General features: G+C 43.9%; 1 protein-coding gene across 6 annotated transcripts in view; it reads right to left on the reverse strand.

Moving 5' to 3' along the window:
* TMEM154 (transmembrane protein 154) overlaps positions 1–21,117 on the reverse strand; it is a 47,101-nt gene extending 25,984 nt beyond the window's left edge. For all 6 annotated transcript variants that reach the window (XM_060147794.1, XM_060147793.1, XM_060147791.1 and 3 more), the window contains exon 1: positions 20,966–21,117. In XM_060147794.1, the coding sequence (XP_060003777.1) occupies positions 20,966–21,053 (88 nt within the window). In that variant the 5' untranslated portion in view covers positions 21,054–21,117. The remainder of the gene's footprint in view (positions 1–20,965) is intronic.
* Positions 21,118–26,263: the final 5,146 nt, after the last annotated feature.

Below are 26,263 nucleotides of genomic sequence, written 5' to 3' on the forward strand. Positions count from 1 at the left end.
CAGATAGAAACCGGGCAGGGAGCTTATACAACTAGCACACAACCACAAAGCTATCACAGGGGAGTGAAGATTTAAACCCAGGAGGGATGATTGCAGAACCTGAGCTTGGAACCTCACACAATATTTTCCTTCCCATCAGGCAGGAATGGAATGATTACGAATCATGAAGTGGTAACCAAGAGAGGGAAACTTGTGTTCTTGCCCCTCAGCCTACAGGAAGGTGGATTTCTGGCACAAAGGCAATGAGGGGCTCTCATTGGCCTCTTGCTAAGCTCCTCAGCCCAGGCAGCTGTGAGCAGAGCTGCCCAGAACAACAGGATCTTTCCAGCCTCTCCACGGAAGGCGAACAATTTCCCAGTAGAATACTCAGAGCTCTGAGTCACACTTGACCTGTTGCCCCAGAAGAGGAGAAAATGGGAAAGGAAATAAGCTAGCAAGAATAATGAGGGTGTTTGGACAATCAGGCATGAAAGAGAAATGGAGAGAAGCACACAGATGGTCCCGGGTTGTGCACATTTATTTCTCAGCACAAGGGACAATGCTGGTCACAGGTGGCTCTTAGTGGCATTTTGGAGTGAAAAGGACTGGAAATTTTCTCCACAATATCCCTCTTACACACACCCTAACATATGTTTTCCATGTTAACCATCATTTAGTCTCTCTGATTCTCTAGTGACTATTTAAATAAATGAGAGTCAAGGGTTCTCTGCGTGTGTTTTATTTTTCTTTATTCTGCAAGCCTTCATCTCCAGACGCTCCTGTGCCATCCTTCCTCACATCCCTCCGTTCCCAAACAAGACCATAATAGCTCCAAATAACAAATAACAGTCATGTATCAGATGCTGATAGTACATGCTAGGTACTAGGATAAACATGCACCGTCTAACTATCTTCACAACAAGTTCATTGTTCACAGTACAAATAAAGAAACTGAGTCTCAAGTGTCTCGCCCTGTGGTACAACCCTGATATTTACACTGTCGGCTCTACCGATACACAGAGTTCTTTTTAAATTTTATTGAAGTACAGTTGATTTGCAATGTTTTTCATTTCTGCTGTACAGCAAAGTGACTCAGATATAGATAGATATATAGATAGATAGATAGATATACACACACACACGTATAATATATATATATTCTTTTCATATTCTTTTCCATTATGGTTTATCACAGGATATTCAGTATAGTTCCTTGTGCTATACAGTGACCTGGGAAGAGCCTCTCTCGCCTCCAACCCTCCCTTTCCTTTTGTTGTTTATCCATCCTATATATAATAGTTTGCATCTGCTAATCCCAAGATCCCAATACTTCCCTCCCCCACTCTCCTCCCCCTTGGCAACCACAAGTCTGTTCTCTACGTCTGTGAGTCTGTTTCTGTTTTGTAGATAAGTCCATCTGTGCCGTATTTTAGATTCCACATATAAGTGATGTCATGTGATATTTGTCTTTTTCTGACTTATTTCGCTTAATATGATAATCTCTACGTCCATCTATGTTGCTGCAAATGGCATTTCATTCTTTTTTATGGCTGAGTAGTATTCCATTGTATATATATGCCGCACTGTCTTTATCTATTCATCTGTTGATGGACGTTGAGGTTGCTTCCATATCTTGGCTATTGTGAATAGTGCTGCTGTGAACATAGGCGTGCATGTGATATGTAGGGTTTTGAAGCTGCGTTCCCTTGAGCATAGGTGCCAGTGACAGTGAGGGTTCTAGTCACTTAGTGGTTATGGAAATTTGGGCTCAATGTTCTAATCTGTACAACTAAGGAATGAGACCCAAGATCCCATCTATTTCCACATCTCTATGTTGATTCTAAAGCATTTATCTTGTTTTTAATTAGACTTTTTGAACAGGCACTACACACATGGCACTAAGCTCAGAGAGGACATTTCACTACACCCTTTCCCCAGCCACTCAGTTTTCCTCCCCAGAGGTAACCACTGTTTCTGCCAGAAAACTCTCTGCATGTACAAGTGTAAGTATCATTTCCTGTTTCCTTTTTTAACACAAATGGTAGCAAAATTTATATACTGTACTGACCCTTGCTTTTTTCACTTAAAATTAGATCTTGAAGATTATTCCTTGTCTGTATACAGAGAGCTGCCTTTTCCTTCCATTATTTGTATATATCACAACCTATTCCTATTGATGGGGACTTAGGTAATTTCTTTTGTATTTGTAGGTTATTTCTTTTGTGTTTCCCATGATGCTGCCACAGTGGTCCCTGCACACCTGTCAGCTTGCACATCTGCAGTGTATCTCCAGACTAGGGAGAGGAGGTTGGGTGCAGCACCAAACTGCTCTTGGGGGTTCTGCCCTCACAACTGCTCCAAGACAACTCCAGCCAGTCCCAGCGCAATGAGAATCGGCAGAAACTGAGTTGGAGAAGGGCTGGGTACGCAGAGGGTCTGTGATGGAAAAGTTGAAAATGTTGGGGGTCAGCCCAAGAGTCTGTGCCAAGAGCATCAAATGTCATCAAAGGGTGAGCCGGAAAACCAGGGCAGGCCAGGCATCTCTAACCAGGAGTGAGTCGCCAGGGGGACAGGAATCCCAGCTGTGAAAATGCTGTGTGTTCCACAAAGGCCCACGCTCATGCCTGGCGTTGGTAGTTTGCTATTTCCTCCGTCCTCTGCCCACTCTGTTTCCCCATCTCTAGACTGATCTATTCTCTGTTGCCCAGGAGACTAATCTTTCCGGTATAACTTCTTCATTTTGTCTTCTTATCTAAATGTGGACATATTTCATGGAAACAGGGGTGCAGCCAGGGGTTGGGGGGTGGTACAACTGAAGAAGCTGCAGAAATAGAAAGAGGACCAAGCGTGAGAGTGGAGAGATGGGCGGCAGCCAGCGAAGTGCACAAGAGAAGAAGCAGAAGAAAGAAGGAGGACCATTGTCGAAAGCAGAAGGGCTGTGTGAAGGGCAGCGGGCGTGGCTTTGAACCCCCCCTGCACTGGTGTAGGGGCTTGAGGGCGGGTCTGCCGGGACCCCTCTTCCCTCCAGGGGCCTTAGTCACGCTCTCTCCAGTGACCCCAGTGCAAACCTCCCGGGATTCTCCCTTTCACTCTCTCCCTCTCTGCTCAGATAATGGAGCATTAATAGCAGATAATGGGAGTGGTCATGTGAGCGATGAAATTAAGCTGCAATACTTCCCTTTACTTTTTTCTTATTTTATTTTTTTGCGGTATGTGGGCCTCTCACTGTTGTGGCTTCTCCCGTTGTGGAGCACAGGCTCCGGACGCGCAGGCTCAGCGGCCATGGCTCACGGGCCTAGCTGCTCCGCGGCATATGGGATCTTCCTGGACAGGGGCACAAACCCGTGTCCCCTGCATCGGCAGGCGGACTCTCAACCACTGCGCCACCAGGGAAGCCCTTCCCTTTACTTTTAATCCTAAAATCCTAAAATGGCCAGATAATTAACTGCACAGTGTAGAGAGTCACTTAGAAACGACTATTGACAATATCCATGCAAACACAGCTGGGATGTGTATTTCACACATCTGGTGGGTACCCTGGGAGGGATCCTCATAAGTGGGAAAAGAGGGAAAATGCTTGAGGTGAGCCTGGCAGCCCAGCAACTGGGTGGGCACCGCGCCCCTTTGTCACCACTCCGAGCATCATCCCCCAGTGGAAGTGACTCTGTTTCTCGGTGAAGCAAACTAGCTGACTTCTCCTTTTGAAAATGGAACAAATGTGCGACCAAGCTCTAGTCCTTAAAGTTAAAATAAAAGTCTTATATAGCAACTGCAAGGTTGCCACACTGATATTACAATGTAAACTAAAACAATGAGGAGAGAATGTGATTAAACTCAGAATATCGGGAAGCATGTTGGACCTCAATCAGACGCTCCATTCTTTCACTTGTTATGTCGACTCCATACACAGACTGTTGAAACTATCTTATAATTCAGGCAGTGAAACGAAGAAAACATGGCAGGCGTCAGGTATTCAAATGCTGTCCTGCTCGGTGGAGAAACTGGATTTAATATGGATTTCAAGATGCTCAAGAAACCAAACCCAAGAAGCCTGCCCACTTTCCATTCACCCGTACCTCTGTCTACAGCAAAGAGATTCATGTTAGAAGGAAGAGCAAACCAAACCAAGAAGTCCTCCAGTGCTTTTCAGCCTTGGCCGTACACTAGGGTCACCTGGGGCCCTTTCCAGCCTCCCAATGCCCAGGGCACACACCCAAACCATTACATCCGAATACCTGGCGTGAACCCAGGCCTCAGTATCTTTTACAGAGTCCAGTGTGCAGCCAAGGCTGAGAACCAGGGCTCCAGACCCTGCCCGCTCCTGGCCCTCCCCTGTCTACCCCTCTTTCTCTCTGTTCCTTCTTGGTGAACTGGAGGAGAATCAGGCCAGGGATTTGGATCCCAGCTCCCAGCAGCTGCCCACTCTATCACAAGAACACAATCGTTTAAAAATCATCACTGAAGGGGCTTCCCTGGTGGCGCAGTGGTTGAGAGTCCGCCTGCCGATGCAGGGGACACAGGTTCGTGCCCCGGTCCAGGAAGATCCCACATGCTGCGGAGCGGCTGGGCCCGTGAGCCATGGCCGCTGAGCTTGCGCGTCCGGAGCCCGTGCTCCGCAACGGGAAAGGCCACAACAGTGAGAGGCCCGCGTACTGCAAAAAAAAAAAATCATCACTGAAGTCTTGAACCCCTGAGAGCCTCTGGCCAGGATATATTGAGAGACAGCTGTGACAATCGTGCCTTATTATTCGAATAAGTTTGAATAAGGGACTTATTAATAACAGAGATTGTGCTGGAACTTAAAAACCACGTCTCCAGCAAAGGTCACTGCTGGCAGAGAGGCTTGGAGGTCTGAACCAGCAGTCCACCCACATTGGTGTGTTCCAGAATCATCGGGAGGGCTCATCCCACACACATGGCTGGGCGCCACCCCCAGAGCTTCTGATTTAGCAGGTCTGGGATGAGGCCAAGAACTTTCACTTCTAACAAAATGCTGATGCTGCTGGTCTGGGGGCCATACCTGGAGAACCATGGGTTTGAGTGGCCCAAACAATCTCATGGAGTTGTGTTTAATTATCAGTCATACCTATTGCTGTTTACAGCACTTACTGTGCACCAGCATCATCTGGTATTTTAAGCTCCACCCAGATCAGTTACTTGAGGACATCCGAGGTTGTGGCCCTGAGCAACGGAATGTTTTTAAAGCTCCCTAGATGAGTCCATTAAGTATTTATGCTGGGTTGAAAATTACTGAGTTAAATCATAATTCAATTGACTTTAATTTGCTGTTATTCATGAACATAGTCCTATTAGCTTTAAAAATGACTGGGGAATCCTACACAGAAAGAAGCCTTTGGGAGCAAAATTAATAAGGTGTATTTTGGCATTGAAATTGGAAGGAAAGAGTAAAACTCTCACTATTTGCAGATCACATGACACTTTATATAGAAAACCCTAAAGTCTCCACCCCCAGACTATTAGAACTAATAAATGAATTCAGCAAAGTTGCAGGATACAAGATTAATATACAGAAATCTGTTACATTTCTATACATTAATAATGAACTATCAGAAAGAGAAAGTTTTTAAAAATGCTGTTTAAAATTGCATCAGAAAGAAGAAAATACCTCAGAATAAACTTAACCAAGGAGGTGAAAGACCTATACTCTGAAAACTATAACACATTGATGAGGGAAATAGAAGATGATACAAAGAAATGGAAAGATATCCCATGCTCTTGGATGGGAAGAATCAATACTGCCTAAAGCAATCTACAGGTTTAATGCAATCCCTCTCAAAATACCCATGACATTTTTCACAGAACTAGAACAACTAATCCTACAATTCATACGGAACCATAAAAGACCCAGAATTGCCAAAGCAATCCTGAAGAGAAAGAACAAAGCTGGAAGCATAACCCTCCCAGACTTCAGACTATACTACAAAGCCAGAATAATAGAAACATGGTATTGGAACAAAAACAGACACGTAGATCCATGGAAGAGAATAGAGAGCCTAGAAATAAACCCAAGCACCTACAGTCAATTAATCTAAGAGGAGACAGGAATATACAATGGAGAAAAGACAGTCTCTTCAATAAATGGTGCTGGGAAAACTGGACAGCTACATGTAAAAGAATAAAATTAAAACATCCCCTCACATCATATACAAAAGTAAAGTCAAAATGGTTTAAAGACCTAAATGTAAGACCTGAAACCATAAAAGTCCTAGGAGAGAACACAGGCAGAATACTGTTTGACATAAATTGTAGCAATATATTTTTAGATCTGTCTCCTAATACAAAAGAAATAAAAGCGAAAATAAACAAATGGGACCTAATTACAAAAAGCTTTTGCACAGCAAAGGAAACCATCTACAAAACGAAAACACAACCTACGGAATGGGAGAAAATATTTGAAAATGATATGGATGACAAGTGGTTAATATCCAAAATACATAAACAGCTCATACAACTCAATATCAAAAAACAAATAACCCAGTCCAAAAATGGGCAGAGGACCTGAACAGACATTTTTCCAAAGGAGACATAGACATGGCCAACAGGCACATGAAAAGATGCTCAGTATCACTATTAGAGAAATGCAAATCAAAATCACAATGAGATATCACCTCACACCTGTCAGATGGCCATCATCAAAAAGTCTACAAATAACAAATGTTGAAGAGGGTGTAGAGAAAAGGGAACCCTCCTACACTATTGGTGAGAATGTAAATTGGTACAGTCACTGTGTAAAACAGTCTGGAGGTTCCTCAAAAAACTAAAAATAGGGCTTCCCTGGTGGCGCAGTGGTTGAGAGTCCGCCTGCCGATGCAGGGAACACGGGTTCGTGCCCCGGTCCGGGAGGATCCCACATGCCGCAGAGTGGCTGGGCCCGTGAGCCATGGCCGCTGAGCCTGCGCGTCCGGAGCCTGTGCTCCGCAATGGGAGAGGCCGCAACAGTGAGAGGTCCGCGTACAGCAAAAAAAAAAAATCTAAAAATAGAACTACCACATGATCCAGCAAGTCCACTCCTGGGTATGTATCCAGAAAAAATGAAAATCCTAATTCAAAAAGATACATGTACCCCAATCTTCACAGCAGCACTGTTTACAATAGCCAAGATAGGGAAGCAACCCAAGTGTCCATCAACAGATAAATGGATGAAGAAGATGTGGTAAATATTGGGGGGGCCAAAAGGTTCATTCAGTTTTTTCCTCAAGATGGCTCCAGCAACACTTGGTCGTCTTTAACTTCATTCAAAACAGTTTTGTTAGATTGTATAGTGACAGCTGTCCTATCAGCATGCATTTTAAAAAAGACTTACCAAAATTGGTGAATTTTTGTGTAGCCATTTTAATATTGAAGATGGAAGAAAAAAAGCAACATTTTCAGCATATTATGCTTTATTATTTCAAGAAAGGGAAAAATGCAACTGAAACGCACAAAAAGATTTGTGCGGTGTATGCAGAAAGTGCTGTGACTGATCAAACGTGTCAAAAGTGGTTTGCAAAGTTTCATGCCAGAGATTTCTTGCTGGACGATGCTCCACAGTTGGGTAGAACAGCTGAAGTTGATAGTGATCAAATCAAAACAATGATTAACAACAATCAACGTTATACCACGCAGGAGATAGCTGATATACTCAAAATATCCAAATCAAGCATTGAAAATCATTTGCACCAGCTTGGTTATGTGAATTCCTTTGATGTTTGGGTTCCACATAAGTTAAGCGAAGAAAACCTTCTTGACCATATTTCCGCATGCGATTCTCTACTGAAAAGTAATGAAAACGTTCTGTTTTTAAAACAAATTGTGATGGGCAATGAAAAGTGGATACTGAACAATAACATGGAACGGAAGAGATCGTGGGGCAAGCGAAATGAACCACCACGAACCACACCAAAGGCCAATCTTCATCCAAAGAAGGTGATGTTGTGTGTATAGAGGGACTGGAAGGGAGTCCTCTATTATGAACTCCTTCTGGAAAACCAAATGATTAATTCCAGTAAGTGCTACTCCCAATTAGACCAACTGAAAGCAGCACTCCATGAAAAGCATCCAGAATTAGTCAACAGAAAAGGCAAAATCTTCCATCAGGATAATGCAAGACCAGGTGATGTAATGATGACCAGGTGAAAACTGTTACAGCTTGGCTGGGAAGTTCTGATTCATCCACCTATTCATCAGACATTGCACCTTCGAATTTCCATTTATTTCAGTCTTTACAAAATTCTTTGAATGGAAAAAATTTCAATTCCCTGAAAGACTGTAAAAGGCACCAGGAACAGTTCTTTGCTCAAAAAGATAAAAAGTTTTGGGAAGATGGAATTATGAAGTTGCCTGAAAAATGGCAGAAAGTAGTGGAACAAAAGGGTGAATACATTGTTTAATAAAGTTCTTGGTGAAAATGAAAAATGTGTCTTTTATTTTTACTTAAAAAACTGAAGGCAGTTTTTGGCCCATCCAATATATACAATGGAATACTACTCAGCCATAAAAAAGAATGAAATTCTGCCATTTGCAGCAACATGGAATCACCTAGGCAATATTATGCTTAGTGAATATAAGTCAGACAAAGACAAATACTGTATGAGATCACTTATATGTGGAATCTAAAAAATAATACAAATGAATCTATATGAAAAACAGAAACAGACTCACAGATACAGAAAACAAACTAGTGGTTACCAGCAAGGAGAAGGCAGGGGGGAGGGGCAAATTAGGGATATGGGACTAAGAGATGAAAACCACTATGTATAAAACAGATAAGCAGCAAAGATATATTGTACAACATGGGGAATTATAGCCATTATCTTGTAATAACTTGTAATGGAGAATAATTATAAAAATACTGAATCATTATGCTGTACACCTGAAACTAATATAATAATGTAAATCAACTATACTTTAACAACAACAACAACAAAAATAGGTGCATGTACCTGTCAAGCAGTCTATCTCTTCAACTCTGACATTTTTTTTTGCGGTATGTGGGCCTCTCACTGTTGTGGCCCCTCCCGTTGCAGAGCACAGGCTCCGGACGCACAGGCTCAGCGGCCATGGCTCACAGGCCCAGCCGCTCCGCGGCATGTGGGATCTTCCCGGACCGGGGCACGAACCCGATCCCCTGCATCGGCAGGTGGACTCTCAACCACTGCGCCACCAGGGAAGCCCTGACATCTTTTTACAAAAATCAGTTGTTCAGTATCTGTGACATCTGACTGTGATGCGGCCAGGGGTAAAACCGGAATACAACAGGAACAAACAAACCAGACTCCCCAGGCCCAAGCTGGGCTGCAGGAGGATGACTGTGCTGATGCAGGGGGTACTAACGCCGAGTGGATGGACCACCTCCTCGGTGCTGGGGTGCTGGCGTGGACCAGACGGTGCCACCGGGACACCATCCTGCATAAGGCACAGGGGGAGCTCTGAAGGGTTCTGCCCTTTCTCTAGTTTACTTGGTTTTGAAACAGTACTATGAGCTGTTAATTACCTGAAATGATTTCCTCCTTGTACTATTTGCTTATTGTCTGTGTCCTCCTTTGTTCTGCTCTGTATCTATCTCCAGCCCCGGGAACCGTGTCTGCTGTATGGTTGCTGTTCACTGAACAGCTATTTAGGAAAAAGGCCAGATGAGCCGGAGGTAAAGTGCTAGACAGGCCTGTCGCCTTTTTATCAAGAGACTGATATCTTCCTCCCTCAATCAACCTAACCCCCTTCCAGGAACACACACAGTGTGTTCTTAATCACAGAGAGAAAAGGGATCTACGGTGGTTGTCTCAAAAACTTATCTGAATTTTAAAGAAAACACTGGGAAATGAGAGGAATTGTTTAGAGAAAAGATAAGAATCTCTAATGATGAAATTTCACGTTTCTAGCTTTTTGGGTTTTCTTTTTGTTTGCTGGTTTTGGTTTTGGTTTTGGAATCAGGTGTGTCACAGGGTTCCTCACGTATATAGTCCAGGCACCTGAACTCTCTCTGGGGTGCAGGACTAGTGGGGGTGGACTGTTATTTCCTCTGTAAGCTCTGTTGTACTAGGCATCTGACCATCTTTATTAAGTGAATATGTTCACTTAGTATGTTTTTTTCTGACATTATAAATTAGTTGGGTGAACAGGCTCAGTGCAAAATCAGCGAAGGTTAGTGGCAGATTGTAAGCACTGAAGGGCAGTCTAGGTAAAGTAGTGCCTGTGTTTCGTACACCCTTCCCCTTCAGCCATCAGACGACGAAAGGTGACAATGCCTTATGTAGAAAGATCATTAAGAAATGCCTCTTTTGCTTATTTTGAGCAGGGTCATCTGATAAAAGGCTTTTATACAATAGTCTGCTCTGGAAAGCACCTGTGAAGCACCATTGCCTTGAGAAGCACCCTGCAATTGCAATTTACTATCAGATTACAACATGCCTATCATATGATATCACTCATATGTGGAATCTAATTTTTAAAAATGATACAAACGCACTTATTTACAAAACAGAAACAGACGTACAGATATTGAAAACAAACTTATGGTTACCAAAGGGGAAACGTGGTAGGGAGGGAGAAATCAGGAGATTGGGATTAACATACACACACTACTATATATGAAGTAGATAACCAACAAGGACCTACTGTATAGCACAGGGAACTCTACTCAATACTCTGTAATAACATATATGGGAAAAGAATCTTAAAAAGACTGGATATATGTTTATGTATAACTGAATCACTTTGCTGTACATCTGAAATTGACACAACATTTTAAATCAACTATACTCCCATAACATTAAAAAAAAAGAAAAGAAAGGAAAACATGTCCCACCATGGAGGCCCACATGCTCAGATGCATTTTTCATTTTATACTTTTTATTTGGTGTCTTTTTCAGAGAAAGCTTGCTTGTTTCGAAGCAGACTTGCCCAGACCCTAAGGCTGTCTCTGGTTTGAAGTTACTCACCTGGAGAAACTGCATTTTTGACCATCTGAGTACCTTTTCAAACACTGGAATCCTATCCTGGCCTGTCAGTACCTGGCAGTTTTAAGAAATGTATATATTTTTATGACACAGAATACACTTTTAACATTTAAAATTTCTTCCTACCATCAGTGGGATGATAGATACAAAAATACTTTATTTTTTTTAATTTTTATTTTATATTGGAGTATAGTTGATTTACAGTGTTGTGTTAGTTTCAGGTGTAGAGCAAAGTGGTTCAGTTATACATACACATACATCTATTCTTTTTCAGATTCTTTCCCATATAGGTTATTACAGAGTATTGAGTACAGTTCCCTGTGCTATACAGTAGGTCCTTGTTATTTTATACATAGGAGTGTGAAAAATACTTTAAAATGAAAAAAGAAAGATTATTAAGTGATAGAAAAGTATTCAGGTTAGTAATGATAATTACTACTTTTATTATATTTCTACCTCTCTTTTGAAGCCAATTTCAAAATTACAATGTAAAAGAGTAACGTGAAAACAAATGTTCCTCGACCTGCCCTGCCCTCCCTGGCTGCTGTGTCAGCCTCCCTCTGGGTGGATAAATGAGGGGAACTCTGGTGCAGGTCACACAGGTCTCTGTGCTGGCCTGGCCTCCTTGCTCAGGTCAGCACAAGCTCAGTGTTACCAGAAGCCACTGCAGGAGAGACAAACCAAAACCTAAATGGTAGATGCATACTTGTGATCATCAGAGAAGAGGAAGGCAGGGGAAGGAGATGTGGGGCCCAGGAGCTGCAGGAGGGAAGGGGGGAGGGTATAACCAAAAGTTCTCCGTGCCAGCCTTTGGGGCAGCAGAGGGCCAGAGTGTGTTTGCTGTTGGAAGTTGTCTTACAGGAGGCTCAAGAAGGAAGCAAGATCGTGAGGTCTTCCAAGTGGCATCTGAGTGGAGAAAACGGTGGATGGGATTTTCTAGGGTCAGCAGAGCCACTTAGCAAGTCTCTAAGGCTGGCCTGGCTTGTGATGCTATTCTACCTCCAAAGAGAATCAATCCTGCCCTTGCATCCAAGATCCTTGCCCATCCATCTAAGTCCTCAGAATTTCAGTATCGCAGCTTGAGCTTCTGGGCTATTCTCACTCTCTTTTGTGAACCTCTTTTCTGCATTTATTAATACAATCCCATGACTTTTTTCCCAGTTAGTTTTTTAAAAATTTATTTATTTATTTATTTGTTTTATTTTTGTCTGTGTGGGGTTTTGATTGCTGCGTACGGGCTTTCTCTAGTTGCGGTGAGCTGAGCGGGGGCTACTCTTGGTTGCAGTGTGCGGGCTTCTCATTGCAGTTGCTTTCCTTGTTGCGGAGCACGGGCTCTAGGCGCATGGACTTCAGTAGTTGTGGTGCACAGGCTCAGCTGCTCTGTGGCACGTGGGATCTTCCCGGACCAGGGATCGAACCCGTGTCCCCTGCATTGGCAGGCGGATTCTTAACCACTGCGCCACCATGGAAGTCCCTCTCATTTAGTTTTTGATGTGACAAATTACATGAATAGATTCTCTAAAGTTGATCCACTCTTGGATTCCTAGTTTTAGTCTACTTAATCACCAGGGGTTGGTTTGTTTGTTTGTTTATTTTTTAGTGATAATTCCTTGTTATTTGAATGACTGATCTAGGACTCAACTTAGATATTCTAATATTTGTTAACTGGCTACATAGCCAAAATGTGTCTGGTCTTAGTGAGGCACCAATACAGCAATGGTCTTTGCCCGCCAAAAGATCATCATAATCATAAATAGAGTTACTAGACAAAATACAGGACACCTGTTAAATTTGAATATCAGGTAAACAACAAATAATGTTTTAGTATAAATGTGTCCCATGCAATATTTTATGTATACTTACATTAAATTGCATGGGATGTACAATAGTTATACTAAAAAATTTTTGTTTATTGGAAATTTACATTTATCTGAGTGTTTTATATCATTTGCTAAATCTGGCCATCTGAATCATAGACAAATAAATAAGCATAATTTTTAGAAAAGAAGAAATAGATGTTAAAATTAATAAACAATGTTGTCAGGGGAAAAAATGTCAACAAACCCTCCTAACAAGTAGACTCCTGTTTCTGAATGCCACAGTGGGGTAGGGAAATAAGAAATAATAAAGATTGTTTTAATTCATATAAAATAAAGAAACATAGAAAAAAATTCAGATTGCACCAAAAAAACTAGATTCGCTGGTTTTGTTTTAAGGAAGCAAACGCAAAACACCACAACCCATGAGATCCTGCTGGGGTGGATAGCTCTCCTTTCCAACCACCTCCTCTAATTTCTCAGGAAATGCTTCTATGCTGTCTTAGGCACCAGAGGCAGACTTTTCTATTCTCTTCATGTTACATAACTTTTTTTTTCAAGTTTTCAAATCAGCTCTTACTGGCTTGAAATTTCATGTCTATGAAACTAATATTCCCCTTTTTTTTTTCAAAAATACTTCCCCAGGGACTTCCCTGGTGGTTCAGTGGTAAGGACTCTGTGCTTCCATCGCAGGGGCACATGTTCGATCCCTGGTCGGGGAACTAAGATCCAGCATGCCGCGGGGCACGGCCAAATAAATAAATACAAAAATAAATATGTAAAAAAAAAAAAAGTACTTCCCCAAAATGTCTGTAACTACCTGGCTTTTCTGCGAATTGTCATGCTGCTCAATGCCTATCTACTGGGTCTGAACTTCCTCTACATTCTGAGAGGGAGACGGACAGAAGGCTCTCTCGGAACTACTCATAGGTACAGCCACATAGCTTTCTCTACAGGAGAGGGAGCTATAGATGTTCCCTGTTTGGTTTGAGGAGCCAGAACTGAACTATTCACACACAAAATGGTTTGGGAGACTTTTAACATTTCAGAACAAAATAAAACTAGATTAACGAAAAGTCATATTTATCCAGGTATCACCACAGTTTCATTGCATTATTGAAATGATTATAATTTTGTCACAAACACAAGTAAGTCTTGGGCTATAGAATAAATTTCATGTCATTCATTCCTTTAGTCAGTGAGTTGTGTGCCTGTCATGTACCAGGAACTATTCTAGAGACGTAAGGGTGAATGAGACCAGGCCCCAACCTCCCTGGGAAGTGACTGGTAAGTAGGGACAATGGCATACAAATCAATAATTACATTACAGTTTCATAAAAGCCATAATATGTTTGGGCACAGAGCATCATGAGGATATGGGAGGGGAAGGCATTCATTGCATCCGGGGTGGAGGATTCAGGAGAACTTCCCAGAGGAGGTGACCACTGAGTTGAATCTCAGGAGTTCGTCAAGCAACGATGGCAAGGAAGGCACTGCAGCTGAAGCACGGCTATAGAAAGCTCCGTGGCCCGACAGAGGTTGGCACATTCAAGTACTTATATCATAGGATGCATGGTGGGAAGTGTCTAGTAGGACAGGAACACAGCACAAGCTTACAAGGGGCCTCGTAATGAGGCTGAGGGGGCTGGAATCTATCCGAAGGAAATCAAAAACCACTGAAGGGGTGAAAACAAGAGAAAAATAATCACAGTTTTGTTAGAGAACCATCACTCTGGAGGTTATGTGAAATTGGGTTGGAGAAGAGACTAAAGGCAAAGAGACTAGTTAAGAAGTTAATGAAGTAACCTAGGTGAGAGTTAAGAAGGGCCTAAACCAGTAGGGAGCAGAGAAAGAGTTCCGTTTTGGCCAAGCTGAGCCCAGGGCTCCTGGGACGTCTCCAAGGAAGACTGATGATGATGAATATGTAGGGCTGGAGCTAAACAGACATCCCTGATTGGAATGATTTGGGGAACCATCAGCCTAGGAGGGAGATAAAAACGATGAAAGTGTGTCACGACCCTGAGATGATGTAAGGAGTGAGAAAAGAAAAGATAAATACAAAAGGAACAGGTGGAAGAGAAAGATTCATAACTCCAAACGGGAAAGGAACAATCAGAGTCCTAGGAGACCAAGAAGAAAATGGCCTCATAAGACCCAAGGAAGAGGAGGGTTTCAATAATTGATTATGTTAAGTGCTACAGAGAAAAACAGAAGATAAAGATGGAAATGGGTCCTTCGGGTTCGGCTATTAGAAGGCACTGGTGACCCAGACAGAGCAATTTGAGTGCGGTGCTTGACATGGCAGCCAGATCGCAGGGGCTTGAGAAGTGAACGGAGAGTGAAAATGAAGATGTGTTGGCTGTCTTTCAAAGAGACTGGGAGTTATAGAAAAGAAAGAGGGAGGAGAGCTCACGGGGACTCAGGAGAGTTGGAAAAGAGCTCACAGGCTCTCTCACTTTTCATTATGAACGTATACCTACCAAAGGGAATAGAGACGAATGTAACAAATAACAGGGGACCCACCCTAATTATCTTCTATTTCCCCATAATGACTAGAGCAGAGGTTGGCAAACTTTTTCCTAACAGGCCAGAGAGTAACTGTTTTAGAGCTTGTGGGCCAAGAGGCAAAATACTGGCTATTATCTGTTTTTATATAACCATTAAAAATATAAAAACCATTCTTAGCTCAAGCGTTGGAAAAAAGCAGGAAGCTGGCTGAGTTTGGTCCATGATTCTTGGTTTGCTGACCCTGGACCACCATGTATTTTTCTGAAAGAAACATAACATTGTAAACACAGCTGAAGCCCTCCTTCCCCCAATCTCTTTCAAGTTACCCGCTCTCCTCAATTAACACGGATCAGTCCCACACTTTCCAAATACACCCGTGTCCCTAAGCAATAGAAGCAGAATTTGGAGTGTTTTAAAAACTTTAAATAAATGTAATTATTCTGTACTTATTAATCTTCCACTGGTTTTTTGGTCAACATTACATTTGAGACTGATTTATCTTAATACATTTGGCTGTAGTTCATTAAGTGTACCTGCTCTATGATATCTCATTCTGTGACTATACCAAGTTTCATGTATTTTTCTTTTGTTAATAGATATTTAGATTGTTTCTATTTTTACAAACAATGCTACAATCCACATCCTTGGCCATGACTCTTTGCGGTCGTACATTTGTGAGTGATCTGACAGTGAACTGTTGTAGTTGTAGGGTATGAACATCTCCAGTTGACTAAATATTTCCAGATTGTTCTCCAGAATGGTTGTATCGAAAAAGATTCCTTTTCCAATAACCTCATATAGTTAGTAACCTGAAAAATTTGCCCAGTATGCAGCACCTAGAAATACTGGATGAAATAGAAGAAACAACTTCTTAAATGTATAAAGAAATAACAAAAAAGCAAGGAAATCCCAAGGGCCCAGAAAATATGGAGAAAGAAAAAAAAAAACTTGTAGAGGAAATTTAAATTCAGAGCCATACCTACCCACCTATGGGGACTTGCCCGAATCCCACAGGATATGAGAAGCTATATAGTACTCTCAGGCATTCCTGTCCACCTACTGGGTCAAAAGTGAAAGCTAAAACACCAGTTCATGGCTTTAAAAAAGAAAGAAAGGAAAAAGAAAAGCGGCTGCAATGATTCTGGCAAAGTTCAAAGTCAGCTGCTCTTCCCCCAGGCTGACCTCACCATCATCCTGACACTGTGGACCCCGGACCCACGGCCTGGTTTTGAATTTGGTTTTGTCTACTTCGTTCTCCTTGGCAGTCACTTTGGTCTCTTGGGTCACCTGCTTCTGGTTACCGGCTTGCCTCTGATGGCCTGCACCTCTAATGAGGTTTTGGTACCTCACACAGCGCTTGGAGGTTAATCACTGAGGTCTCCCTCTCCCCAACCCGAGGCTGGGGTTTCAGCCTGAGGTCCAAGCACCCGCTCTCCTCAAGCCCAGAGCACACCCCTATCTGAGTTTCTTCCAAACCCTATTTTGTGGTGACAGGACTGAGGCTGCCCTGGGAAAGTATTTACAGTAGCTTGGTGACAGGATCAGAAAATCTGGGGTTCTGTTAAATAGGGTGGGCCAAGCTCTGTGTGCTGGGTTTTGCCCTAATTCCCCCAAGATTTTCATCATGATGGGAGGTGACAGATACAAGAAGCAACAAGATTCGATCTACATAAACTTCAGATAAAAATGATCAAATAGTGAATAGTATGTTTAAAGACATAAAAGAAGGAATAAATAAGGAAAAATAAAACCAAGACTCTCTCTATATATTGTACAATATTCTAGGATTTTCTAGAAATGAAAAATATGGCAACTTAAGTTCAAAGCCCAATGCATGGGTTCAGCAGCAGGAGACACTAGAGGACTGCACGGATCTGCCCTCCCATGGGCGGTGCCTGGTTCCTGTTTCTCCACATCTTTGCCAACAGTTGAGGGTGGAGCAAACTATATACACAGGTAGGCAAATTGCAGGTTGCACTGTTTCTTTACAGAACTGAGCCTATCCCAGCCAAAGTCCTGCCCTCTCCTGGTTTCCTGGGTCAGCCTTTTAGACACAGAAGAACTTTAAGCCTTAATAAAACCCTCTCTGCTTGTTTGTTTTTTTTCTTTTCTTTTTGGCCCTGAGGGCTGTTTGGTCCTTGGGGTCAGTTCTTAGCAGGGCTCTCCCATGGCAGTGACTCTGCCTGACAGAAGGCTGGGCTTTCTCTCCCTGGTTCCCACACCCCAAAGCCTCTTACCCAGTGACTTCAACATTCTGTTTTTCCTGCTTCTGGTCTTAACTATGCTAATCCCCAGATTCTCTGTCGCTCACTCTGTACCTTTCAGCCTCTCCCTTCCCCTCCACAGGCCAAAGTTTAACCCAACTCCACTATCCCTTTTCCTGTCAGCCAGTCTCTGACCCAATCAAACAAATACAGCTCCTTTATGAACATGTGATCAACTTACAGCCCAGCCAAGAGTTTGTGTGATACACCTACACAGTCAGGAAGGCACCAGAGACATACTTTTCCAAACCTAAAACTAGACACAGAGCCTGAAAACCCAGAGGTAATACAGTGTATTGTTAGAGCGTGGACTCCTGAGGCTGAATCTTACTTAGATCCACTACTTAGCTGTGTGACCTTGGGCAAGTCAGTTAACCCCTCTGTGCCTGTTTTCTCATCTGTAAAATAGTAGCCACTGTATAAGATTTGTTATGAGAATTAAATGAGTTGGTCCTGTGTTCAGAACAGGCATATACTGAGCAGTATCTATGTTGGCCATCATCATTTTTACTACTTGAAATTGGGACTGTCCCAGGAAATAGCAGGTGGCAGTCACATTCACTGAAATAAGAACAGTATCAGAAAGTGCAGTTTCATCTTTGCAACCTGTATTTTCTTCTCTTCTTTCTCTCCTTCTGAAGGTTCGTCCAATAATTATATGATCCTTACTGTTCTGAAACAGCCCAGAAAAATCTCCTAGTCCTCTCTGTCAAATTCCATGTTTAGCTCTGGTCACCAAAACAGTTACAGAGGCCTTATTTCTGCCTTGTGACTTTTTGCTCTTTTTTCTACAGACCGTTCTGCTTTTAGCAGCTAATAAATCCCGTGCTTTTGGTATCTGGAAGTTGCTTTTAGCTTTCTGATAGTGTTAAGCTGACACTGAGAGGGCACAGGGTAAGGAATGAGGTGGCCCTTCATTCCACGGGCAGAATGTTGCCTTGAGTCTGAACTTTCTTAGCATCCTACACTGGCCAACATACCTAGGCCCAGAGCTTTTCTTTAATTATTCTCATCTGTTTTGTCAAAATCCCAGAAAAGCTATTTTCTCATTTCTCTCACTTCTAAGTGGATTATTTCACTTGTGATAGTAATCAGTTCTGCACCAGACTCTATCTACATAAAGCAAAAAAGATGCTGACTCAACCATAATGATGCTGGTCTCAGGTAACTGCAGTTATTAAATAATGTTGCCTATTTGTGGTTAATAAAGGCTTGACTTGAGATAAACCTGGATTATGCTTGCAAAGGAGAATCAGGCTGTTCGGTAGATCGGATTCTTTTACCAAACATCTCCAAGGTATTTTTTGAAGAATTCAAAGAAATAGATACAACTGTGACACCTTTAAACGAACTCACGTCCTAAAGTCTTAGGCACCATTAGCTCAAAAGGATATACCTTATTTAATTTTACCATATATATTCAGTCCTTAATTTAGAACAGCCTTTCCCTTGGCTAATCTCAAAGTAGTAAGCTTTGATTATACAGCTGCTTGCAAGTGGGCAGTTTTGCACTTTCAGGCACTGGGAATGGAGACAGGTGAGTGTGTGAGGTGATTCAGATAATCCCTGTGCCCCCCTGAAATGCAGCTTTGCATCTTCCACTTCTCCTGACATCCTAACACTACCTGCTCTCAGGAGCTCATCAGTCTTCAGTGATCAGTCTCATATCCATTCTAGGACGATTTTAGTATTTATCAAGAATAACTGAGTTCCTAATTTATGATGACCCCTTACAAGATTTGGGGAAATCAAAGATGAACAAAAGGGGATTTTCTTTTCCCTGGAGGTGCTCACAGCCTGGTGGGAGGCATGGACACAGACACAGTTATGATTCCAGGTGGTTAGCTGGGTTTACAGAAGTTTAGGTCTCTGGGGGCACAACAGGCAGCGTGCCAGGGAAGGGGCAGTGAGAGAGACACCAAAGAAGAGGTAACATTCAGTCTGAGCATAGGCATAGGCATAGGCATTCATTCAGTAGAAAAAAAATGGAACTTGTCATCACTTGTGGCCAGAGCCCCAGAGGCCTGGAGCATACACTCTGTACCGTGACTGAGGGGCTGCAGCTGGGGAGCAGAAGGGAGACAGAAGGAGATACCGTGGAAAGGAGGTTGCAGTGAGACACTAGGGGCCATAAATGAGGAGCCACCGGAGCTCTTTCAGGGGAAGAGTCACTGATCAGATACAGGTCTCAGAGGGACACCTTTCACTGAGTCCTTTGCACCTCCTGAATTGCAGACACTTTGAGTCAATCATCTTCAGATGCTCAAGAAACTACTCAGGCAGGTTAAATGTCATTCTCAGGAGCGTGTTTGAGGCAAGTGTGGTGGCTGTGAGAGTTAAAAGAGGTGAAGAGGGGTAGCTGGGCCCTGCTCCCGTGGGTGCTGAGGGACGCCCCTCAGGGAAAGGAATATGGTCCAGAGGTCCGGGCAGGGGGCGTGGTCGATCCCCTGCGGGGAGAGGGGAGACCCTGGAGTCTAAATCAGGAGAGCCGACTGTCGGTGGGTCTCACCTTCCTCCACCTCAGTTTCTTCATCTGCACCCCCAGAACAGCTGTACACTCAGTATAGCTGCACCCCCACTACAGCTCTACACTAGCAGCAGGCACTAACAGGAACCACAGGCAACTAGCTTACTTACCCAAGGGCAAATCCACACAACTGTAAGAGGCAATGGAGGGTGATCGTACTTGTTGTCAGGGAATAAATCAACGGCTGCTCTTAGCTCATAATTATGAGATTTAATATTTTGTCTTTTCTGGTACCTTTGATTCACTACAGTCACATTACTTTTTTTTTTTGTCACATTACTTTTTAAAACAAAGCTTCATTTGTCGCAATCAATGCAAAGAAAATCTCTCCCAAAGTAACAAGATCAAAGGAAGGCAGATGAAAGACTTAATAAGTTACAGTGGATGCCTGGTAATTCCTCAGATAATTTCCTGTTTACTTTTTTTTTAATTTAATTACGGTGTTTCTTTAGTCTACTTTCCAGTAGTAAATGTCCATACCCCAGTTTTCCAGGAATTTTTGGAACCAGCAGACTTCTCAGCCCACATTATTAAAAGTAAATTCGTAATTTCTCTGTTTCAGCCGATTGAAACGTTCTTTTACAGGAACTGCCAAAGAGTTGATCATTTTCTTAATATGCCCATTAAAGCCGGTAAATGACTGGGACCGGTAAATTACATCTTAGAAAACAAAGACTGCGGGAAGGGGGTCAATTCAGTGAGTGAGCTGGAGCTGGATTAGCCGGCTGCAAACGAAGCCAAGTCCCTCCTCCCTCCTTCCCCCCAAAAAAGACAGTTCGACTTTTCTCCACTTTTTTCACAGGAAGGCTTAGATTTTTCTGGGTGTTACCCTCCCCGGCAGAGTTCTGTAGCCTCGGCACGAGACAAGCGTTCATTATCCTCCTCGCCTGGAGTGGAAAGCCTAGGGGTGCTTACCCTGCGCCTGGCGGGTGGGGAGGAACGCGATGACCAGGGCGAAGATGAGGGCGGCGCGGCGAGCCTCGGGATACGCGCGCCCCGGCATCGTGATGCTGCGCGCAGTTTCAGCCCCGCAGAAACGTAAACGTTTCCTGTTTCCTGCTTGTTTGGGTCGGTGCTGACTTGAAGCAGAGGTGTTTGCCTGTTTTTTAGGAAGTGATGTAATTCGGCAGGAGCCTGTCAGACCAGCAAGAATTGCCAAAGAGAAGTCGCTCTTCAAGCACTGATTTAGTTAACACGCCTCTCAAGCCCTTTTCTGTCCCAGCCCCTCATGGGCCTCCGTCTTTTGACATTGTCCCCGTGGAAGCAGTGTCCGTTGCTCAGATGTCATTCAGAATCTGGGACTGGGGGTCGGTTCTCGATTTGTGATTTTATTGATCCTCAGACTCCAGGTCAGCCTCCGGGGCTGCCTGGAGTCTAGAGCAGCGCTCTCCGGTAGAACTTGCTGACATGATGGAAATGTTCTGAATCTGAGAGGTCCAATACAGTAGCCATTAGCCACATAGGCTGCTGAGTACTCGAAATAGGGCTAGTGAGAAGTGAATTGTTAGTTTTTATTTTTTTAATGTAAATTTAAGTAACTCCATGTGGCTAGTGGCTACCATATTGGACACCAGACAGTAGGGACACCTGTGCTGTCAGGAAATGGCCATCCCACTTCTCTCTGGTCGGGCACATGCTCCTCCTTGGGCCCTGAATGCCCTGCCCCCCACAGCTCATCAGAAGGGAAAGGACGATGCTACACCCATGCCTGAAGGGTGTGCTCTTCTTCTCCAGAGAGAAATCATCTTTTTAGGTTTGGTTGGTTTATCTTTTTTCATTATAAAGACTTTAATTTTTAGAGCAGTTTTCAGTTCACAGCAAAATTAAGAGGAAAGCACAGGGATTTTCCATGTACCCCCAGTCCCCAAACATGCACAGCCTCCCCCATTATCAATACCCCCTGCAGAGTGGTACATTTGTTACCATTGATAAACTTACATGGGTACATCATAACCACCCCAAGTCCACAGTCCACATTAGAATTCACTCTTGGCGTTGTATATGCTGTGGGTTTGGACAAAGGTATAGTAATGATAGGTATCATCATTATAGTATTATACTGAGTAGTTTCCCTGCCCTAAAACTCCTCTGTGCTCCACCCGTTCATGCATCCCTCTCCACCACTGCTGACAACTACTGATCTTTTTACTGTCACCACAGTTTTGCCTTTTCCAAAATGACAGATAGTTAGACTCATGAAGTACGTAGCCTTTTCGGACTGGCTTCTTTCACTTAGTGAAATGCATTTAAGTTTCCTCCATGTCTCTTCCTGGCTTGAGAGCTCATTTCTTTTTAGTGCTGAATAATATTCCATTGTCTGGATGGACCACAGTTTATTTATCCATTCACCTACTGAAGGACATCGAGGTTGCTTCCATGTTTTGGCGATGAGGAACAAAGCTGCTAGAAGCATCCGTGTACGGCTATTTGTGTAGACATAAATTTTCAACTCCTTTGGGAAAATACCAAGGAGCTCGATTGCTGGATCTATGATAAGAGATAAATGATCTTTTAAGGGGCCTATTTCCAAAGCAGAATATGTTCTCGGGGGGAAAAAATTCTGTATTTTACCTTTCTTCCTTCTTGAATGACTATTTTCTCAGAGGTTGTTAACAACAAACAAAATAGAACTGAGTTGGATTAGAATGGGGGTGGAAATCCTACCCAATTGAAACAATACAGGAAGGAGGTGATAGTTCATAGCAGTGTTTGGGGCGATTAGAGTAGGTTAGGTTTTCTGTGTCCTATTGAAGTCCCCTTGGTTTAGGTCTAGGTCCTAAACACTGCAGAATGGAATTTCATCATAACTGTTGAGTATTTATCTCACAAATATCATAAGACCGTTTTGAGAAATAAAGTTTATAGAAAAACCACAAAAAAAGAATGGAATTTCATAATCATGTTTGTTATAGTGCCAAGAGAGACAGGCAGACAGAGAGAGGCATCAGACACCCATCTCATCTCTAACCCTTTGCCGGCAGCCTATCGTGAGTCACCAGCTTCTGGTCCATACCATCTTCACTGATCCAACTGCTGTGAGCGCACGAGGTGACTGGATTCTTCAGCCCCTGACATGGCCATTAATTTTTTGTTTAGTGAATTTGCTGCTCTTCACTGTCATTCGTCACCGCTTATCTCAGTTCTTATCCACAGAAGTAGGTTGAAGATTCACGTACTAATCCGTGTTAATGGATTTACAGTCTGCATTTCGATATTTTAAACTGGCAGTTAAGTCAATTCCTGATAAAATATGCTTTTGCACTCTAGGTGACAATACAGAACAAACAGAAGAAGAAAAGAGTTCAAAACTGGACGATCGATTTGAAAACAATGGAGGAAGCCCTGTTAAGCAGACTATCGATGAGCAAATGAAAAGACCACTGGCTCCAAGACCCTCTAGTGCTAAGTTTGAGGGCGATCACCCCTGCACTAGCGGGCATTTCTCCCGCTGCAACGCATGTGTGCCAGAGAGAAGACCCAGGGCTGGGGAGGCCTCTTCATTTTGCCATTTACGCTCTATTAAAACCATCTTGGATCCCAGGCTTGAGGCATGTGTTTGGCAACAGCAAGGCGTGAGCCTTGGTTTCTTTGATTTTTCTTTGATTTTAAAATACAGCTTGCTGGAGGCTTTGCAGAGTCAGGTGTCTGCGGCTGGAGCACAGACCTCCGTGGAGCCCACACCCTGCCAGCCAGTGTCTCAGTCTCTCTAAGGGTGCCCGGTGTTGCTTCTGAGCGGGAAACACTACATCACTTAGAATGATGTGCAAAATAAGCCGCAGAGAAACCCTGCATCACCCTGTCCTTTTCTCTTGACTCCTGTGCGCTCTAAGACCCTTCGAGTGATAAGCTGATCTCCAGGGGAAGAAAATTACCATCATTGATCAGAAAATTGTGGCACCTCTGTGATCTCTTGGCTGCAGTTAAATCCCAGGGTGACTGTGCACTAGGTAAAGGGCTGTTTACCTTTGTTTGTTCTAATTTTACCCACCATTCATTTTGGCAGTGGCCACCTGGCCTCAGATTAAATCCTGATACACTCGCGGCAGGAAGTCAGGGCCCCAGTCACAGCTGTGAGGCAGCGGGGAGCCTCAGAGAGAACGGCAGGCACACGGGCCAGGGGTGAGGTCAGCGGTGCCTGCCTTCGGCTCTCAGTGCAGGTAGGAGGAGGGGAGGTAAGGAGGTAGGGTGCCTAGGAGGTGCCCTGAGGCCCCCTCCTGCTCAGGAGGGCAGGAAGAGAAGCCCGTTATTGGTTGGAGGTGCTCTTTACGACTTTCACACAAGAGCCTGGCTTTTACAATCAACTCTCATCCAATTCCTCCTCCCTTCCCTTCTGCCCCTCCTCGTCAGCTCTAAAGGAGGAGGGACTCCAAGGGAACAGCCCAGAAGTGATAAGATCTTGCAGGGAGTGCACCCGCCCCCCTTCTCCCCCTCTAGCTGCCAACCTCGCCACGTCCAACACACAGGCACACCCCCTACACATGCTTACACACACTCACGGACGCTGTGGAAATACAGGAAGGCCAACCAAATGATGGCAAAGGCCATTTATCGAGAGCTTGCTACAGCAAGGGAGTCGGCCACCGTGACTTGCATTACGCAGAAACCCAAAGTCTACCAGAGGAGTGGGAAAGCTCTACAGTGGAAAAAAGGGGAGGCTTCAGTGCCCTGATGGGAGCCGTTGGCATGGGGAGCTAGAAGCCAGTTCTAGTGACTGGTTCCAGTGGCTGGTTAGGCGTTACATATCTGGCTTCTCCTAAATTAGGAGCAGAGGAATAATTAGGGGCCACTCTTACTGGGATCGTTGCTCAGTTTCTTGGACCAGTTGCTGAGTTCTGTTTTCATGTACATATATATGCCCTGGCCGTGGTCTGTATACAGTCTCTCAACACCCACCCACACGAACACTCACAAATGTACATGCACGTTCACATACACACACACAAACTCACACTTGCACACACTTTCTGGGGCTCCTTTCTCTGTCTAAATGCTAGCTGGTAGTAATTAAAGACTGCACTGTTTGCTTAACAAGGGGGTAAGCCCTCAGACAATGTAACAGTAACATCAGGTGGGGCCTGTAGATCACTCTAAAGCCAGCTAGGAGGGTACAGGTTAAGGTCCCAGGGTCTAAAGGAGTGCCCAGAGAGATGAGTGGGCAGGGCAGGGGCTGGGGCAGAACGCCAGAGCACTCAGGGAATCCCAGCCAGGAGAGGGCCTGACAGCACTTCCACTGTGTCTCAGGCAGCTGGGCTGCCATGCAGAATACCATAGACTGGGCAGCTTAAACAACAGACACATTTTCTCATAGTTCAGAGGCTGGAATTCCAAGATCAGAGGCCAGAACATCGAGTCCTGGTGAGGACCCCCTTCCTGATCTGTAGACGGCGGCCTTCTTACTGGGTCCTCACACAGCACTGAGACAGAGCGAGCTCTGTAGCATATCTTCTCACAAGGACACTAATGTCATCATAAGGGCCTCACCGTAACAACCCCATCTAATCCTAATCACCCCCCAAAGACCCTGTCTCCAAATACCACCATATGGGAGGTTAGGGCTTCCAATCTGAATTTGCTGGGACATGAGCATTCAGTCTTTAGCACACTGCCTTTGAAGCTGGGAGTCCACACTGCCAGGTTCATCTTGACCAGCCCCTGTGACTCATCAGAACCCTCAGTGGCTCTGTCCCTGCATCCTGGCTGCTGACCCTGGTCACTCACCCTTCAGCTGGTCACTCCGAGAAGCTGTTGCAGGATTTGGGGAATTCCAGCAGCTTCAGCCTGGACCTCCTCTGTTACTGAGTCTAAGGTCATACTGCTGGCTGCACGACAGGCCAATAATCGAGAGACGAGTTGCTGGGGCAAGGAATAATGACTTTATTTGGAAAGCCAGCAGACCGAGAGATGGTGGACTCATACCCCAAGGAACCATCTTGCCTGAGTTAGAATTCAGCCTCCTTTTATACTAGAAGGGGAGGGAGTAAAGTCAAACACTTCCTGGTTCCCATCAGCCTCCAGAGGGGAACGTGTTCATTTCTTCCTTCCTGCAGTCATTCACTGGTGGACCTGGTCAGGATGTTTCCTGTGAGCCAAACAAAGGTATTTTAGCTTGATGCTCATTACCTGGGAGGCAGGATTCCCGGAGATGGGCCATTATGTATAATTTAAGCTTACAGGCAACATCCCTTTTGTGATTAACTTGCAATAGAGTACAAA

Source organism: Lagenorhynchus albirostris, chromosome 4 (assembly GCF_949774975.1).
Source record: "Lagenorhynchus albirostris chromosome 4, mLagAlb1.1, whole genome shotgun sequence".
NCBI classification, from domain to species: domain Eukaryota; kingdom Metazoa; phylum Chordata; class Mammalia; order Artiodactyla; family Delphinidae; genus Lagenorhynchus; species Lagenorhynchus albirostris.